The 21587-nt window shown below is 30.7% G+C and overlaps 2 protein-coding genes across 3 annotated transcripts in view; both read right to left on the bottom strand.

Moving 5' to 3' along the window:
• The window catches only part of LOC128558675 (short-chain collagen C4-like), a 72271-nt gene that overhangs the window by 20337 nt on the left and 30347 nt on the right, over nucleotides 1-21587 (bottom strand). The window lies entirely within an intron of this gene.
• Nucleotides 7183-21587, bottom strand: part of LOC128558676 (uncharacterized) — a 61941-nt gene continuing 47536 nt past the window's right edge. The window contains exon 5 of one of the 2 annotated variants that reach the window (XM_053548706.1): nucleotides 7183-7974. In XM_053548706.1, the coding sequence (XP_053404681.1) occupies nucleotides 7968-7974 (7 nt within the window). In that variant the 3' untranslated portion in view covers nucleotides 7183-7967. The remainder of the gene's footprint in view (nucleotides 7975-21587) is intronic. The other variant, XM_053548707.1, reaches the window with a different exon arrangement.

Below are 21587 nucleotides of genomic sequence, written 5' to 3'. Positions count from 1 at the left end.
TTGTTTTTAATAGACTTTTCAATTTGATTAATTTGTGTTTTTGTTAAAAGTAAAGGGAAGTTTCCACGTAATTGTTCATGTTTTAATCTAAACGTATGTGGAATTTTATTATTATAAGCCTGTGCTAAATGTTTCTTTTGTCCATCTGTAAGGTTAACTTTATATTCAATATAATTTGATACCATTATATATTAAATTTATATTTTATTTACACAATAATAAGTTCATTTCCAATAGTATTTATTTTAACTGTTTCTTAATACAATACAATTGCATAAATACGATATCTTGCAGTGGGAAGTGTATTTAAACGTAAGTGTAATGTGATATGCTTAGGATCTTCTGTCATTCCTTCCTTTTTGAATTCTAAGTTAAAATGAACAAATCCAAACAAACTTTGAAAATTAAATCTATTTAAAGACTTCCAGTAGTTTCGTTACTTTGTTTATAATAATAATTAAGAACATCATCATAAATTCTTGATATACTTGTATATTCCGTTTTCGGATAAAAAACACCATTACCAACTTCAAGACGACAAGATTCCAGCCTACAATCATTATCTGCAGCATTAGCTTGAAACGTATCTAATAGATGTGGATTATGTTCTTGTGAATTACTTTTATCAGGTCGTTGTAAATAAACAAACACATGTTCGGGTTTTGTTACACCAGCTGTTATTCTAAAAGTCGTATTAACCTGTTGCGTATCAGTTGACTGTGAAATCATTTCACGAAGGTATTTCCAACTCGTTGCTTTCATATATCTTTCAGAAATTAAATTAATTCCATATGGATTAAAAATTAAACGTGGAACCCACAAAATTAATCTAGTTACAATTACCCTACCTGGATCAGCAGCATTAGCTCTAAAAATTAATTCATCATCATTTGTTAATTGAAGTGTTATTTGTATTTGACTTGATGGTAACATGTTTTGTTCCAAACCCTGAAAAAATGAATAATTATTTAATGGAATTTTAGCATTTACCTCACTACCACCCTGGATTAATCCTTTTCTAAAAGCAAAGCCTTTATTCATCAGTAACAGCAGTAGCAGTAGTATCTAAATAAATAAATTCATTTGTTCCAGTTGATTCTGCATAATCCTTAGATAGTTCAACTAAATCCTTTACATTTATTACCTTGTATAAATTATTACAATCATAAACAATTTTTCCATTTTGTTTTACTATAAGCTGATTAATTAATGAAGCTGCATTATTAAGCAATTTGATCTCCGTCAGCATAATTATTACCATTAGCAAGTTTATTTACTTTAAAACTTACTTCAAAATAACCATTAAACCAGTCAAAATATGAACTTCTTTCATTAATTGTAAAGTGATACCCACTTTTTTGTTGTTTAACATTATTTCCCAAGACAGAAATTAAAGCTGTATCTAATTGAATAGGAGTTAGTTCGTATCTTTCACAATACGGTTTTGTTCTAAACATGTATATTATATATTATTTTATCTTTTATAAATTAATCTGTTAATACGTTTACGCTGAGCTGAAGTCCCAGAACCTGACAATAATCTATTTAATCTTATATTAATATCCTCCTCCTCATTATTTGAATTTGTTTTTTGTAATTCCTTAGCAATTAAATTACCAACTGCCGAAGTTTTCTTTTTAATTTTTTCAACAATTTTATTAGCAGCTAAATTTCCGACTTCCGTTCCAACCTGTTTTGTTCCACTTTCTAGCGCGGCTTTTCCTGCAGTTTCCAGAGCTTTTTTTCCAGCTGTGCTAATTGAAGATGCAACTCCACTTGAAAACAATTTTGTTAAAGTGTCGAAGATACCTGAGCCTTGTATATTTTCTTCTCCCGTTTGAGTATCAACATAAATAAATATTCCTTTATTTTTGTCATAAACTTTCTTGTACATTATATAAAACTAAAATTTATAATTTCATATTTCTTTTAATATTAGTGTAAGAAAAAAACAAAGAAAAATATCAAACAGGGAATACCACGCACCAAAAACGCAACCTCCTCAAAACGAAACCCCCAGCACGCAGACGCGTGCACCACACACACACATACACACACACACACCTAAAGCCAACACATAAGGACAAAACGAACAACACACACGCACACAAAGCCAACACATAAGAAGAAACGAACAAACAAAGGAACACAGTGGGGCACCGCCTTGGAACGGTCAGTGGCAAAAACACCACTGGGGAGCTTAAACCGGTTTATGGTGCACCTAACCTCACTCTTACCCCCACCATGTTCCAAAGACATGGGACAGTGTAAATAAAAGTAATCCCCTCCAGGTGAATCTCTTACACACGTAATGGAAACAAAAAGGCATGGCATGTAAAACACAAAAATGCTCGTGTATAAATATATAAAAAACAAACCTTAAGAACCAAAAACGTATGTACTCAATGCCTTTTCAGAAGACAGAGCAACAAGAGAAACACCCTTAAGGGCCCGACGAAACAGGCCAGAAGACAAATATCAAAACAGTTCAGTCCTGGTAGGATTTAAAACTGCTTATCATAGAGTCCTCCCCCTCTTCCGTCAGACGCAATCAAAGAGGGAAGCGTAGTGTCCAACTGTAAACGGGTTGAACACTAAACATGCGGTATGTCTCAAAACAGTTGGGTCGTAACCTCTTTTAATAAAACGTTTGATAATCTTTCCAAATACATTTGGAAAATTACCGTGACCCAAGATCTTACGAAGTTTGTAAACCACATCCCCATAAAAAACGGGTTTAGAAATACCTTCTCGCAGAAGTGTCTTTAAATTACTATTGAATTTTAAAACTAAATCAGAATTACGATAATAAAATTTAGCAAAATATTTACGCAATTTGTAATAACGGTAGCCTTGCTGAAGAAGTTTACCTGTAATATATTGATTACGTTCATTGAAATGCTTGACATGACTACACGCTCTGGCAAACCGAATTAATTGAGAAATAAACTTGTTTCAACCCCATTAAAACTGATTATTCTACCAAATACATCTGTAATATATATTATTATTGAATTTATAATATTTTTATTAATTTCAGAATTTCCAACTCTGTTTGGTTCTTTTGTAAAAGGATAAGCTCTTGATTAATCTGCAGTACTTAAAGCATAGATAATATCACTAAAATTACCATCAACAAGTGAATTATCAATAAGATCACAGTGAATGTAAATTGTATCCACAGAGTTAGTTATATTTGGTGTTGTAGTTCCCCATTCAGTATTTCTCAATGCTTTTTTCTCAAATCCAAGCAATGTATGAAAATTTGACATTCTTAAATCCAACATAAATTTATCATGAATTGAAATCAAAATCTTAAAACTACTTAAATCAAATTCCAAACTTATTGGAGCAATGTCTGATTTATCAAATTCATAATCACCATTGGTCATTAAGGTTTCTTTGATATAATTATTAATATCTGTGTAACGTTAAGAACCATTTTGAAATATAATATCTTTCCATTCTTTACCATTATTGTAACGAATTCTTTTATTGTCATATTCATCACTAATATTATGCCAAGAATAGGTCATAGTGTTAATACTATCCAAACCAAGAACATAAGTTTTATTTTTATCTAAAATTAAAGAACAATTAAATCTGATTGTAAAATCACTTGGAGTATTTTTATTATCATCTTTAACTGTTTCAGAACTTAAGACTATTTTTTGTTCCATTTATATATTCAAGAAAAATATTTTTTATATAACATTTCATGTTGTTCTGGTAACAATTTATTCATTTTTAATAATTGGTCTACTACCCTAATACCTTCATTTTTTAGTTCTTCATTATTATTTCCGGCATCAATTGAACCACAAATTAACTCCAAGTCATTAACCAATTCTTCTGGATTACACGGACAAACGTCATAACCTTGTCCTCTGATTACTTTCTTAAATTTCATAGATCTTTTATTGATAGGTAATCCTGATTTTTCTGTTAATTCTTTAAATATTTTTCTAGAATGGATTGAATGTTTTTTATTATTATATCTTTTATTAATCAAATCAATCAAATCATTATCTACTTTAGTGTTAATTACTTCTTTTCCAGTTCTTTGATCCTTAGCAATTAATTTGTTTTGTCCGTAAAGTTTATTTAAGTTAATAATTAAATTACCATAATGTCCATTTGGTGAAACTTTATACGGATTGTGATGTTTTATTCCTTTTCCCATATATTTTTCCTTGTTTTAGAATATCTCCAATGGTTTCTCTATATTTTTTTTAAATTATCCGACTCAGCTATAATTGCTTTCTTTTGCTTTAGATCAAGATCTGTGGGGGTTTTCTTTCTAGTTACTGCACCAGAGTCATTACCCAATTTTTTTATATCCTTTGATATATTTTTTATGATATTATCTAATTCTTCCTTAGTCATTCTTTCATCAGGAGTTTTAGATTTGCTATGAAAATATCCAAACACTTCTTGTGGTGTGTTATATTTTTCACCTAAAAGTTTTAAATCAATTTCTTTATTTAATACCGCCGGATCGAACGACATTGCACCAATTTCTTCTGATTCATCTGTTGTTTCATCTATTTCTTCTGCTAATTTATCCTGATATTTTTTATATAACATTTCTTCAGGAAATTCTTTAGTGTCTTCAAACTCATTATTTTCATCATCCAAACCCATAAGTTGATTTTTAAGAAATTCATTTTCTCTGCTATAATAATCTTCCAGTATATCAGTCTCTTTTTCGTCTAGTTTTTGTCGCATTGGTGGTAATAATGGTTGTTGTAGTACCTCCGGGGGTGGTTCTTCCAATAAATTTGCTAATTTTTGTTGTTGTTCTACTTCTTGTATTTTATCAACAAACCTTTTTGGAAGTAACGCTAATTGCTCCTTAATTCCAGGTAATGCTTTTAACTGACTTGATGATTTTTCTTTTTGACTTTCTATTCCTTCAGTAATTGGTTTATAAATTTCATTATACATTTCTTGACTAGTAGCTTTTCTTATTTTTTCTCTTCTTATTTCTTCTCTTTTAGTGTTTACTTTTTGTTCAACTAGGTTGTTTAGTTCTCTTATTTCTTTAAGTTTTGCTAACATTTATATAATAATGTAAGATAATGTAAAATAATGTAAGATATTGTAAGATATTGTAAGATAATGTAATATTATTATATAATGAAAAATTCCAAATTATGATACAAAAAGTGATAAATCTAATAACTTTAAGCAAATTAAGCAATATCCTTTTATCCCAGATTCATTTTTTAGAATGTTAATATGTGGATCTTCTGGATCTGGAAAAACAAATACATTAATGCATATGCTACGCAAACCTCTTATATATTATGATAAATTATACCTATATGCTAAAAACCTAGAACAATCTAAATATCAGGATTTAATTAATTTCTTAAATGGAATTGCAAAAAGAATTAAAGTAGATCCAAATGAAATACTTGAATATTCGGCTGATCCCAACCAAACTGAACCCTGTGATGATCTTGAATCAGAAAAACAAAAAGTAGTAATATTTGATGATTTTGCATGTGAAGATAAAAAGGTTCAGAATGAAATAACAAAGTACTTTATTCAAGGGCGTCACAAAAACAGTTGTGTTATTTATTTAAGTCAGTCTTACTATAAAATACCAAAAGATATTCGGATTAACTGTTCACATTATATTTTATTTGAAAGTCCAGGTAAAAGGGAAAATGATATGATTTGTAATGAACAAAATATTAACCCTAACTCTTTTGCTAATGCAACAAAACAAAAATATGATTTCTTATATATTGACAAACCAAGGAAGTTTTTAAGAAAAAACTTTACAGGAATTATATAGATGGGAGCTTTTAATGATGTAAAACAAATAAGTGAACCTGACAGTATAAGTAAAGTTAAATTTGATATTGATTTAAATGATTATGCTAATAGAAAACAATTCAAAAAACTTAAAAAGGAAACGGATTGAAGGGCGTCACAAAAACAGTTGTGTTATTTATTTAAGTCAGTCTTACTATAAAACACCAAAAGATATTCGGATTAACTGTTCACATTATATTTTATTTGAAAGTCCAGGTAAAAGGGAAAATGATATGATTTGTAATGAACAAAATATTAACCCTAACTCTTTTGCTAATGCAACAAAACAAAAATATGATTTCTTATATATTGACAAACCAAGGAAGTTTTTAAGAAAATACTTTACAGGAATTATATAGATGGGAGCTTTTAATGATGTAAAACAAATAAGTGAACCTGACAGTATAAGTAAAGTTAAATTTGATATTGATTTAAGTGATTATGCTAATAGAAAACAATTCAAAAAACTTAAAAAGGAAACGGAATCGTATCTTCACAGAAATAAGGAACTTGATAACACAATGAACAGAGCATTAGATATGGGAGGTAATGAAATAATCAACCTAGGAAATCCAGATAAACCCAACGATGCAGTTTCAAGACGGTTTATGTATAAAAAAATTCAAAGTGTAATAGATGATTATAAGCTTGAAGATATTAAAAGTATAAAACAGACACTAGAAGCAGAAGTAAAGAATACTGAAAAATTAACAAAAGATTTTAAAAAGAGTAAATTATTAATAGTTCAATTACAAGGTAAAATTGAAGAAGAAATGAAAGCTATGGTTGATTCTATTAAAGAACTTGAAGAGAAATCTGATTTGACAGATGACAACATAAAAGAAGTATTTAGAACCAATTTTGAAATGTTATACAATCAAGTTCAGGAATTAAAAGATAGTATAATTAAACATGAAGAACTAAAAGACAAGATTATTGAAGCTGAGGAAAAGTTACAAAATATGTATCAGTTAGAAATCAGAACAGACATAAATAAACTAAATACTGAAATGGTAAAAGGGAATCAAGATTTACTCGATACATTTTCAAATAAATTTGCAGAATATAAATCTGAACTGGAAAAGGCAGCTTCACAAAGAGGTGATGACCATGACACAGCATTAGATAACCTTAAAAAAGAGCTTAATTCTAAAATAGAAAAATTTAAGAAACAACTTCGGATCTTGATTAGTACTGTTGACACACGTCACAATTTAAAGTACGCAGACTTAAGTAAACTTACAGGTCTGTTACAAAAAGATATTAATGAATTTAATGATAAAACTAAAAAATAATAAATGATCTGGACTCTGTAGTTGAAATATCAGCTAAACAAGGAGAATCAATCACTGCTAATGCTAAAGCAATTGACATAATTAATGATCAGCTAGATGCATATGATAATCAAGACGTTGTTTTTGAAAGAAGAATAGACAATATATATAATGTTTTTTAAAACAAGAAACACAATTAGCTAGAACAAAAAATACTGTTGACAATTTGTCTGCCTTTGATGTAGCTACAACAAAACGACTTGATGATTTAGCTGAAGTAATTCTTGAACATGAAAATGAATATAAAGCAATAAAAAAAAAGAACTAGAAAAAGTAGGACGTGTTTCTTTTTGAATACAAAAGTAAAGATGATTATAAAATATCACTCGACGGCCTTAAAAGATATTCTCGCATATCAATATTAATGAGAAAGTATTATGATAGCCACGGTGTCTGGATATTATCATTATATACTTTGGTGGATGTGGATTATATTGAAGGGAAAGGCCTGGTTAATGTGGGCTATTTTGATTTATTTAATTTGGAATCTGGAAATGTCGTAGATTATAAAGATTTTATAAACATAAACCAAGAATATAAACTAGCTGTACCGGATGTACCTTTAAAAATGTGTTTTCAGTCAAAAAAGCCGGAATTTATATAATAGATACTAGGTTTTATTTAAAGTCAAATGTAAGGGGGGAAGCAGCATGCCCAATATCACATTTAGTTTTTAGGTGGTGGCGAGAGGGTTTTATCGGTGAATTTCCTTCCGGGGGAGTAAATATAACACCTGTGGTTAGTGACATCAGTAACATCAGTGACCTCAGTGACGCTGATATAGTATATATGTTCAGTAACAATCCGTCAGTATCTGTGTATGAAAAAAAAAATCAAAATTTATCTAACAGAAAAGACAATGTTTGACATTATTCCTTATAACGAAAATCCAACATCCTTCGATACAGGATTTTATCTTTTGCCAGATAGTTATGTCAAATTCTACATATTGGAGGAATATATAAATTATAAAGAAAGTAAACTTTTGAATTAAAACATTATTTAAAGTTTTAATTAATTACTGTGTTTTTATTTAACTGGAATAATTAATATAATGGGAATATTCAGTAATATAAATGAAAAAGTAGATAAAATAGAAAAACAGATAATAAGAAAACCTCCATTGTTTTTAACATCTGCAACAGAAGATGTTGCTGGATTATTTCAATGGAAAGTTGTAAATGCTAGTCCTGGTTTGGTTCAAAATGGTAATAATGTAAGAATCAAGCATAATTGCATTTTAATTATTCTTGTTGATGCAATTAAATTAGATAAAGGAGAAGCGAAATTGGAATTAAAAAGCAAAGAAAATAAAATTCTTCAAAGTTACAATGTAAAAAATAACAGAAAAAATGGATCTTTTTCTATTAATTATGCAAATCAATTTCAAACAAATGATGTAATTTATATTAATTCTTTAAACGTTAAGAATATTCAGTTAACAATTTATGGTTCTGTGACCGAGCTGAGCTAAAGCTCATAAGGAGCTGAAGCTCCGTAGGCTAATGTATTAATACCATTATCAAGAATATATCTTTTATCGTCATAACATGATAAAGATGTTTTATTTATAACATAACTGGAAAGATTGTGTTTATCAGAACGAATAACATTAAAGGTGTGATTACTTTGGGTTGAATTAAACAAAGTGTCTTTGTAATTTTTATGAACTATTGTTTTTTTAACAACATGTTTTTTAATTCCTTTACATTTTTTAATGTTAACTTCATTTTGTAATAAATATGAATACATAATACTTCTTTATCCAATAAATTCAACAATGGGAATGCCAGCAGCTTCATCTTTGAATTTTCCAATTACTTTTTTATTATTGTTGAAATAAAATTTTGAATTACTATCGTAATCACTATTATCAAATAAATCTTTGTCTTTATAAAAATCCTCATATGCATCTTTGGTTTTTATTTCATAACATAATGAATCAGTGTCAGTGAATAAAAGCTTTGTTGAGATTTTGTACTTTTCCTTAATATAATCATAATGAAATCATACATTAAATATTTTGACAAATCTAGAATGCACATTCCAACATAACAAGGTCTGTTTAATAACAAGCTTTCTTTTATTCTATGAATACCAAACAAATTCTTGTTAAACATCGTTGGACTAACAAATGAAGGTTTGGCAATATATTTTAATAAAAGGTTTTCATCATGGGTTAATATTGATTCTTTTGCGTAAATTCTCCATCGTCTTACCGAATACAGAATTGTTCATTAACTTAAAAAAGTCCTTTTCAAACGAATTTTTTGCTTTAGATCTTTTTTGAGTATTAAAATCAATATATTTTTTTAACCAAAGACTTTCGTCAAAAGTTAATATTCTACGTATTTTTGTTACTTTTAACCCTAATTGTTTATATAGTTCAAAATTTTTATAATGAACAACATAATTTTGTTTTTTCATTAAAGTTCGAACTAATTTTTTTACATTACTTTTTCCTATTTCAAATTCTGTTTTAATATTTTTACTATAATTTGAAAGCCATTCGTCTGGTATTTTGATTTTTTTCAGGAGCCAAAGGATAATCATTATGTACAGTATGTAATTCTTTTGGATATTCAAGATCACATTCAACTATAAAGTTAGTTTTACCTTTTGCAATTAATTTCTTGAATTGTTTTTCGGATATAAATTTAAAGTTTCCAGAGGGCAAAGGTCAACATATGGCCCAACCATAAAGATTATTGGCGTCGAGGTACATAATGTATTTAGATTCTAATTTAGGATCATAATCTTTCATATATTTATTGTTTGCTTTACTGTATCTGTTTGAAATATAACTTATTCCTCCTCTCGGTCCCCTTTCAATAAAAAGATACATATCAATATCAGTTATTAAATCCAGACTTATTCCAGTCATTTTTAACATTGCATCCCAAGCTAAACCTCTTAAATTATGAAAAATAACAGGAATTGTGTGTGTTAGTCTAAAATTAATATTACATTCTGAGTGAGCACTTCCTCTGAATTTTCCTGTTATATGGCAGTGGTCACGGACTGGCACTTCGCCTTCTATATATTCTTTTTCACAAATATGACAAAACTTTTGTTTTTTAAATTCACTTTCATCTTTTTTAGACATTCTCAAATCTTTGTTAAAATGTTCTTTAAATATTTCCTTACAATATTCCTCTTCCTCAAGCATTTTTTCAATAAACTTATAAACTGCATTAGGACCTCTGTAAATCTTAGTTGGTTTAGTATATTGATCGTCATAACAACAAACAACTTTATAGCCGTAACCACAATCTATATGATTTTGATATGGTTCAGTAAATGAAGATTCAGGTGATGGTAAAGCAGTTAAAACTTTTTTAGTTATTGATTCAAAATCAGCATAAATTACAAAAGGTACTGCTAAACCTTTATGATAATTTTTAAATTGTACTTTACTTCCCTCTTTTGGCAGTTTTACAGTTTGAACACCATTAATAGCTAAACAATTTGGTATGTGTTCATTTAATATTCTTTCTTGAGAAAACTGCTGCAGGCAGCATTTACAAAAATGTTTTTTATGCCGATCTTTGGTTACGTTACACATTAATCTATTAAAGTCTTTTATCCAAACATAATGTTGCACCGCCGGTGAAGCCTTTGGTGAGATTCGCTGTGTTTTTTCGTTATTACCAATTAACAACATGTCACACCTTTCGGAATAATGGTATTTTGATATGTACAATGGATAAACGCTCGTAGGTTCTTCATATCCAAATATATTAAATGAAATATCATTTAAAACTTCTATTTTAGGTATTTGATTTAATGTTACAGGAAATTTAATTCCAGTATAATCAAGATCGTTTATATGTTTCTTATATTGTGAAACTCTTTGGGGATCTTTTGTTGTAGGCAATTTGTAGGCTAAATGACACCATCTAAAACATTCATTTTCTTCATTCTTTATATTTATCAATCGTTTCATCGGATGTTGTAATTTCTTTGGTAACTCTAAATAACTTGAAGCAGCCAGTGATGTATATTTATATCTATTTATATAATGAGCATCAACTGACTCTATTCTCCAGCCACTTCCTTCTGAAATCCAATTACCAATTCTATTCATTATTTCATCAAAAGCTTGACGTAAAGTGTTTTTATTTCGTTTGTGTTAAATATTTCTAAAGCCTTTGATTGAAAATAAGCTGATTTATATATTGTATCTGTTGCACTCATTTTTACAAAAGTTATTTTTAAAACAACGTTTATTTTTATACCTTTTAAAGTTTTAAGTTCAGATTTAAGTAGTTCATAAGAGTCATTTATAGTTAAATATAATTGATCTTTTGGATCTTGTCTATATTCAATCTTAATTTCAAATTTCTTAATATATTGATTTTTTGATATCTCAATTTCCATCTATATATTATATTTAGAAAAAAAAATCGTTAAGCAAAAAAGGTTAAAAAACAAAGTTTAAGAAGAAATGAAATATTTAAATTTATATCTTTTTCCATTAGTTTTTGATATTCCACTTTTTACTCTGTTTTTCCCTTCGCAGCACATTTTTATTAACCCCGGATTAATATCAAGGTCTTTAGATGCTACATAAGTGTTTTTATATATTTTTTCTTCATTAGTACTACAATCGGTTGTAATAACTTTTTTAGGATTGTTTCGGTGATTATTCGGTTTAGGACAATCACATAATCATACATAACTTTCCTCTTCTAACATTAAACAACCACAGTCCCATTCAAATAAATTCCTTTCTAATAGATAAGGATCTATAACATTTTGTAATTTATCAATGACATGATTTTTATATTCATTACTAACTATTTGATCAAGTTTTGATTTAATAACATTTCTTCTTTTAAGAACTTTTTTATATGAATTATTGTCTGGATTCATTATTTCTCCTAAAGTGCTAGATAATTTTGGCATAATCATTCTGTCTACTTTTCTATTAACCATTATATAATATACTTAAAGAAAAAAATATCTTTAACAACGCACCTAAAGAACATTTAAGGTGGTTCGCGGGGTTCCTACCAAAATTTCGAAGTATGAGATATAAGACTGATATTAAGTCTGTATGTACTAACATATCCTGTCTTGCATTTGGAGAAAAAAGAAAATCGTTCCGAGTCTACATTTCCTTTGAAGAGCGCCACCTAGCGGCATATGTATTTTTCAAGGGAAAACGCCGTTTTCCTGTAATAATCGCATTGAAATTAATGTTATTACATTTTTTCAAACTCAAGAATATAGCTAAATTCAATGTTATTGTTTACATGTTGCATTTTGTAAATTAGTTCATTTAGAAAATGCTTAAATAAAGAGATATCCGTAGTACGGGTGGGGAAAAATGGCGAAAATATTCAATGTGTTTCATGGCCGTTTAGCCGAAATAAAATAAAACGGAACGGTCAAAGTTCTTGATTTTCAAATATATTCTTCTTTAATCATTTCTCAACCAGAAAATAAAATAAAGATAGGGGATCTTCACGGTAGATTTTTTGCAAATTTACTTTTTATTTGTTTTGGTAATGTAAATATTGTGACGTTGATACGTCTTTTATGGTGTTAACGTCACACAAACGTTTTGTTCATTATGTCCTTTAAAGATACATTTTTGTATACGCAGGATGATGAAAGTACACAAAAATGAAATATTTTTACTAAATAGATTCACAGTGTTAAGTAATTTACAATCTAAGTATATCATCTAGAAATATACTTTCATGACAGTTCAACAATTTCCTTAAAGACGTTAATTATTTTGTTTATATTATTATGTAAAATGTCATTTAAAAATGATGACCACGGACACCCTTGCCGTTTCTGTCAGGGTATTAAAATTTCAGCCCGTCTCAAATTCTATTAGACTAGCTGTCTGCAAGAACAGATACTACATTCACATGGATTTCTGAATACTGGCGTCGAAATTAGCATTGCGTGCAACCAATACGCATCTGCTAAATTGTTTTATCCATTTTTGAAACAGTTTTAGAGCTAACTTAATGCATGAAGACTTCACTGCAATCAATTCATGGTACATTTTTAAGCCATGGATCTCCAACGCAATGATCACAGTAATTCATTAAGGAATATATCCAGTCGGTGGTTGTTTGTAGACTTCACTATAATCATTTTAATTATGATACAATTGTGATCCATGATATGCAAAACTGTGAAAATAAAATCAACAGAAAAATCTGACAAGGCGCTTCAAAACGCATAAATGTAAAATCCCCATTTGATGCTTGCATATCGTAACTTCTGTTCACTTTGCGCTCAGTGTCACGGACATTCTTTATGCGGTGTTGCTCATTGCAGTCTGTCTCAGCTGGAGCGGTCCTCTGCTCATGTCTTGAACTGATTATCAATCGGAGCGCACGGCAAAAATACGCAAATTATTGTACGACAGCATGCATTTAGTGTATAATATGTATAATATACTGACAAAAGGTTAGGGTTAGTATTACAATGGTCACAAAATATATACATTAAAGATAATTTTCATTCAAATTGCTTGAATCCGGTATATACCGGGGTCTGTAATTTATACAGGCGTTCCAGGTCTACAGTTGCAGTGAGTTGCAATCCTGAAATATCCGAATTTATTCGCATCTGCGTCAAAATGCACTTTTACACTAAATACCAGTCAAATATTTTGTTTTCAGCATTCTGGCGAAAACATTTCAAAGTACATGTAAATGGTGGTTTCATTTATTTTTTAGTTTTATCCGTTTTTTTTAAATTTTGAAACACCAAAAGAAATGCACGAGATGAAATCATAGTGGTTACTTTTTTGATATTACATTCAGCACTGGAATACCATACTTCGATTTTGGAATAAAACCTTCATCAAATAAGAATGATCCCAATTTGCCGCCCAAATTCTATAATCGAAACTTTTTGTATGTACAACAGTGAACCATGTCGAAAGTGCTTTTCCTTGAAAACATCTGACAGAAACAGCGGGTCTGAACAATGAACGCATGCCTCTAAACCTTTCGCAAGAGCAGCCTCAGTTAAACCACCCTTCTTCCATCTTTCCATCCTAAAATATCGTCTGCGTCGACTGTATCTGTTTTATATTATTTTCTGAATGTTTTGAAGCGAAATGAGTTAGAGTTTTATTTTTATTGTGTCATTTTGAAGCAAGTTTTCCCTCAATACGGTTTGCATTGTGCATTCACGTTGACGTTATAAATTTAATGCACTAAGCGGCACCAAAATGAGCTTTATTCAAGTAACGGTTTCAAGTTCACAGACTGAAGTACATTTTTACCGTAAGAGGCATTATCTCATTTATCCATCATATGCTTAAGATTCCATGATTTTATTTATTGAAAATATTCAATATAGGTTTAAAAAGCAATAAATATAATACACAATTAGAATTATAATGAAAATCAAAACCTCTAAATAAAGTTACATATCATAACAAAAAAGAAACATATTGATGTTTTAGCCACCCTTCAAAATGTTCTTTTTCGTTAAAAATGTATTTCATTTTTGTCTGGAAAACAGTTTCACCACATTTCGTATCTTGTATCTTCGTTGTTAGCTAGTCACTTGAAATATTGAAACAATAAGGAGTGTCGTTCAGTTTCGCACTTAAACATTTCATACAAAAGGTAAAATGAGCCGCGCCATGAGAAAACCAACATAATGGTTTTGCATCCGCGCAGTCTGGTCGGGATCCATGCTGTTCGCTAACAGTTTCTCTAATTGCAATAGGCTTTGAAAGCGAACAGCCTGGAGTCTGGATCCATGCTGGTCGCAAAGCCACTATGTTGGTTTTCACATGGCGCGGCTCAATGTAAATTTGCAAATCACACTTTTTTTTCTATTTTCTTGTCGGGGAATAATTAAAGAAACCTATGTTTGAAAATAAAGAATTGTGACTCCGTTTTAATTCATAGCGGATAAACTGATAAGATTTTTTCCTACACCCCCACCCCCGTCCCCCAATACTTCACTAACCCTTAAATACGGAGTCAGATACGCGAGTTATGGAAGATTAAACATTTTCATAAAAAAATTCAACCACTTATGAACATGAACATGTTGAATAATTTCACCGAAACTGTGGGCAAGTAGCTTTAACTGACTCTGATATATATTCCTAGATAAATATACTTTGACTGCAAAATACGCAACAATGTACATCATGTGAATATATTCAAATAAAAAAGATTCTAAAGATTTTTGTAAACTCTAAAGGTCCTGTTTATATCAATGAAAGACATAATGAAATCAGCGTTTGCGCGACGTTAACGCCGTCATTGTGTATCAACGTCACAAATTTTACATTACCAATACAAATAAAAGTAAATTTGCAAAAAATCTGCCGTGAAGACCCCCTATCTTTATTTTATTTTCTGGTTCAGAAATTATTAAAGAAGAATATATTTAAAAATCAAGAACTTTGACCGTTCCGTTTTATTTTATTTCGGCTAAACGGCCATGAAATACATTGAATATTTTCGCTATTTTTCCCCACCCCTACTACGGATATCTCTTTATCTAAGCATTTTCCAAATGAAATAATTTACAAAACGCAACATATACACAATAACATTGAATTTAGCTATATTCCTGAGTTTGAAAAAATGTAATAACATTAATTTTAATGAGATTATTACAGTAAAACGGCGATTTCCCTTGAAAAATACATATGCCGCCAGGTGGCGCTCTTCAAAGGAAATGTGGACTCGGAACGATTTTCTTTTTTCTCCAAATGAAAGACAGGAGATGTTAGTACATACATACTTAATATCAGTCTTATATCTCATACTTCGAAATTTTGGTAGGAACCCCGCGAACCACCTTAAAAAATAGGTAATATTATCTATATCTTTTGAGTAAGATTTTAAAGTTATTTTTTCTAAATTGTTATCAACTGTTAAAATTTTAATATCTTCTTGAAACATTCTGTTTAACCATTCTTCATGTAATTTATGTAGTTTTTCTAAATAATCTAAACAAACTCTGTTTTCTTCAGTTCTGTTTCTTTTTTGAAGTCTTTGAAAACATATTTCTGGGTCGGTTTTAACATAAACACATCCATCAATTGGGTTTTTTCCGCAGCGTTTTATAATATGATCAGTTAATAAAAGATTGTATACTGCCCACTCGGGCTCATTTATAACACCGTTGTCGTGATGTTGTTTTGTAAAAACGTTACTGTTAGTTAAATAGCAACGTTCGAGGACAGAAACACCATTAAACTGTTTAGCAGAAGATAACATTTTTATATGACTGTTTAAAGTTGTTAGCTGAAAAGGAAATAAATATTTGGAAGGTTCTTGAGCGGCAAGTTCAAAAAGGTTATATGAATTATAATCAGAGTCCATAACATTTTGCCATTCATGAATTGGTTCTGGAATTATATTAAAATTAGGATTATATTCTTTAATAACATCTAAAAACGTACTTTTTCCTGATGCAATATTACCTTCAACTGATATAATTCTTCTCATTTATATAAAATACTTATAGAAAAAAATCTTTAATACAACTCCTCTCCTTTTTTATTTTTATATCCGTTAAGTTTAAATTCCTTCATATGCATTTCAAGAGGTGTTGAATAGTTTTTTTCTTTCTGCATTTCTAACAGTATTGTAAAAATATCCTGAATAACTGTATTTGGATCTTCTTTGCTTACTTTTCCGATCCGTGCTTTTGTTATTAGTTGTTTTACATTTTAAAATAGCTTTTTTGTTTTCAACTTTTAGTCTATTAATAAATATAGTAATAATTGATAGAGCAGCGCCAGCAACTGCTACAAATATAGGGATAGCTTGAACAAGTGCTAATGCAGCCGAGACACCAAAAATACCTGCTGTAATCTGTAATCCTGTATTTACTCTTCCACAAAACATAACTTTTTCTATATGCAGCAGAAGTTTAGTTAAGTGGTCTATTAATTGATCTATTGTTTCTATTCCATTAGAAATTAGATTTTTATTACTCATTTATATAATATATTTTAAATTTAAATTTCTTCCAATTCACTAAACGGAACCCAACTATCAAATGTTTCACTATAACCTTTCCATTTTACTAAAGCTTGTTTTTTCTTATAGTCTCGTCTAATAACTTTTTCTATTCTAAAAACCTCTTGTTTAGTAGGTAAAAGTTCTTGTTCATAAAATGAACCCTGAATTATTTCATCATTTAAATCTTTTATAGTGTATGTTCTTGGATTTGTATTATTAATTCCATAAATTATAAATATCTCCTCTGTCCAGTTTGGTGTATATCCTTTTTCAAAATGTTTTTTCAGTTTGCTTAAGCGAACTCGATCACCAATTTTAAATTTTGGTTTACTCTTTGGTATCTTTAAATTACCATATAAGTTAAAGTAAACAGTACCTTTATTTAAGCTTTTACTGGCTTCGGTTGGTGTCATTTTTATACTAGAATGTTTTGTTTTTTTATATTTATCAACCATATCCTGCAAATTATCTAAATAAGTATAAGTATTATTTGCTGTAAAATATTTCCACATTATTCTTTTTAAACTTCTATTAAATCTTTCAATAACTACAGCTTTTCCTTCATTAAATGTATGATACATATTAATCTTATTTTTATTCAAAAATTATTCAAACTTTTTATTATAAAATTCTTTTCCTTCATCTACCCATAAATTTGTTGGTGTTCTACCTTTTAAAATTATTTTATTAAATGCTTCAGTAACAGATTCTCCAGTTTTATTCTTTAATGGAATAACCCAAGCATATTTACTGAATATATCAATAACGGTTAACAAGTATTTTACTCCTTTATTATATTTTGAAAAAGCTTGCATGTCAACTAAATCAGCAGACCAAGTGTCATCAATGTCATGGACAATCACTCTTCGTTTCCTAAATTTTCTTCTAATTGGTTTGTGTAATTCTTCTGCTAATTCACCGCTCCATGTGATTTCGGGGGTCTTTTTGAGTAAGCTCTTAGCTTCCAAGGACTTACGTCCAAGTAAATACTCTACCCCCTTTTCCCGTTTTTTGACTTTCGTTTTTGTCCGAGACCAAGTTTATATTTCGTTTTAATTGCAGGGTTTACAACTAAATGTTTTGCAATCTTTTCTCCAAATGTTTTTGATTTAGTGTTATTTAAGTTGGAAAGCATTTACATCGTTGTCGTAGCAAAAGTCATGGTCCGTACATACTGCGTCTAGTTTGTTAACAGGGGGTCCGTTATCTAAAGGATTTCCTGGCCCACAATAGTTATATCCTGGGAGTGTTAAACCTTTCTTAGGTAATAAAGGTAACATGGCTTTATGAATATCCAAATCACCTGCTGTGATAGTACTTTTAACAAACTTTGATTTCATTTTTCCACAAGACGAACAGGTAGCCATTATCATTCTTTTCCCGTTTTTTGCTGTAACATAATAAGGATTTATATTATCAGTAAATCTTTTTTCTTTCAAACAATATATTCTGTTCTGTAAACTCATCTATATCATATGTGTTTAAAACATTTTACTGGGTTTAAAACCTGTGGGTTTTAAATTGTCCGGCATTGGTCAGTTCGGACCAAGGACTAAAGGTTAAATAAGGTCAACTGCGCTAATTCCTGTAATTCTTATACTACTTGCATTACGTGCTTTTCATGTTTAGATATCTACCGGTCGCTCTACACGATCCAAAATATGTGTATACGAAATCTGTGTGATCAGTCAACAGTGAAAAACATAAAAGTTTGCTGTTTCCACAAGTATGCGCCGGGAGACGTTAGATAAGAGAGGGTGTGCCGTCGGAATGGTCCAGAGTGGCATATCAAACCGAGAGGTATACGCCTAAACAACATGTCTTATATGAAATCATATTCGGAAACTAGTTGAAACGAAAACAACATTCGTGTGCTACCGTGGTGTTCAAAGTCTCTTGACTTGAACCCCATTGAACACCTGTAGGATGAACTTGGGCGAAGAGTCAGGAGTCTGAGACATATTCCTCGCAATCTCCGTGAACTACAAAATGCTGTTGTAAGAACATGGAATGCTATTCCAAAGGGGCGTATCCGACCGTTCATTCGATCTATGCGTTCAATGTGCACAGCCGTTATTAATGCTGTCGGAGTGCACACGATGTACTAAGAAATCGGATGTGTGACTTTTCATTTTGGGGATTGTACTGTTAAAATTGTTCGCCATTCAATGAATTTGCCATTTTATGCAACTGATTCATGAATTACTTTTATTGAATATTTGATCTATATAGTGTCCAAATTTTGTTGAAATATTGCCAAAGGTTAGCGAGATATTTCCAAAATTTTAGGTGTGGAGTTAGAACTTTTGCTGAGTATATTTGACCTAGAGTCACCAAAGTTTACAGGAATGTTGGTCAGCATGTGTAGTTGTGCACCTGGGGTTTCGCGTCCGGATTCATTCAGTCATGTAGGAGTTATGGCCCCTGACTTAGTTAAAAGTTTGTCATTTTAATGTTGTGTAGCGCGTAGCTCCAGAAGTATTTGACCTAGAGTCACCAAAGTTTACAGGAATGTTGGTATTCAGTATTGTAGGAGTTACGGCCCCTGACCTAGGAAAACATTTGTGTCCTTTGTCACGTAGTGGGGGCATCTGTGTCCTATGGACACATTTCTAGTTCTTTACTAGATAATATACCGCCTTTTTTAAACACTAACACCTTTGTTTTATTGATATTGACTTTAAGTTTACTTTCATTGCAAAACTTTTTCAAGGAGTTTAACTGTCTATGCAATCCCACTACCGTATCTGCCATTAATGCAACATCATCAGCGAACATTATCAAAAATAATTCGATTAATGAAGGACAAAGTTGTATTCCGTGATTATTCGAACGTGATATTTCTTTTTCCAAATCATTTATATATAAAGAAAATAAAATGGGGCTTAAGTTGCAACCCTGTCTGAGCCCGACAGAGCTGTTAAAGCTTTCTGTTAAGCCAGATTTACATTTAACCGACATCCTAACTGTATTGTAAATAGCCTGGATTGAAATTAACAATTTTCCTCTAATATTATAATCTTAACTTAAGCAAACAATTTGTAAAGGTTTCTAGAACGTCATCAACATTCGTATCAGGACTATTAAGCTTTTCATCTAGGACAGAAAAACCATCATTTACAATAAAATTACAGAGAATATTCTGGTACTGTGAACTCTGATCAGCATTGTTTACAGTTTTATCTGAATCGAAAGTACATATATATATTTGTGAATAGCTTTGTGATACGAACACACCAAAGTCACTTTTATCAGGTATAAAGGAATCAGTTCGGCAAAACATGTTTCTTTATGATATGACAAGTTCCGTATTACCATGTCCCATTTATTCTTTTTATTCCTCCAATTGAAATGAATCTTCATATATACACCATCAGCATGAAGTGGACATTTGCATATTATCATGACTTCTATGTCCGGTTATTTATTCTGGAGTTATTGCCAATGTGAGGGAGACTTTAAGTTTGTCCTTTTTCAGTATGTAGACATGTTAGTTTTTCAAACTTGGTGTTGTCGAGTACTGATTAACTCCCCTTCCTGTTATTTTCTTCTTCAGAGCAGACGGCAACATAATTGGATGTTACCCAAATCTAAAGATGTTGAGGAGTACAAGAAGCAACACAAAAAACTATGAAAAACAAATGAAATTAAAACAACGTGAAATTATATTGAATCATGGCACTGGCTTCCAGATCGTTCGACAACAAAAAAAAGAAGATTTTTCAAGGTGAGCTGTTGTGAATGACCGGCGTCCGTCGGCGTGCGTCTTGCATCGTGCGTCAACATTTGCCTTGTGAACACTCTAGAGGCCACAATTGTAACCCAATCTTTATGAAACTTGGTCAGATTGATTGTCCTGATGATCTCTAGGTCAAGATCAAAAACTAGGTCAGTAGGTTAGATCAAAGAAAATGCTTTTGAACACTCTAGAGACCACAAGTTTCACCCAATCTTTATGAAACTTGGTCAAAATATTAGTCTTGATGATCTCTAGGTCAACTTTGAAACTGGGTTATGTGGGGTCAAAAACTAGGTCACCAGGTCAGATCAAAGGAAAAGCTTGTGAACACTCTAGAGACCCTACCTTTATGAAACTTGGTCAGATTGTTAGTCTTGATGATCTCTAGGTCAAGTTCGAAACTGGAATATGCGGGGTCAAAAACTAGGTCAGTAGGTGGGATCAAAAACTTGGTCACCTGGTCAAATCAAAGGAAAAACTTGTGAACACTTTATAAAGTGGCCATAGTTGTGTGTGTGTGTGTGTGTGTGTGTGTGTGCGTGTGCGTGTGCGTGTGCGTGTGCGTGTGCGTGTGCGTGTGCGTGTGCGTGTGCGGGTGCGGGTGCGGGTGCGTGTACGTGTGTGTGTGTGTGTGTACGTGTGTGTGTTTGTAAACATAGTCAACTGGGTAATTTCGTATGAATACACACCAACAAAGCGGGGATACGCCAC

This window comes from Mercenaria mercenaria, chromosome 7, assembly GCF_021730395.1.
Source record: "Mercenaria mercenaria strain notata chromosome 7, MADL_Memer_1, whole genome shotgun sequence".
NCBI classification, from domain to species: Eukaryota; Metazoa; Mollusca; class Bivalvia; order Venerida; family Veneridae; genus Mercenaria; species Mercenaria mercenaria.
Note: the sequence above shows the minus strand (reverse complement) of the source record. Positions and strands in the feature narration are given on the sequence as shown.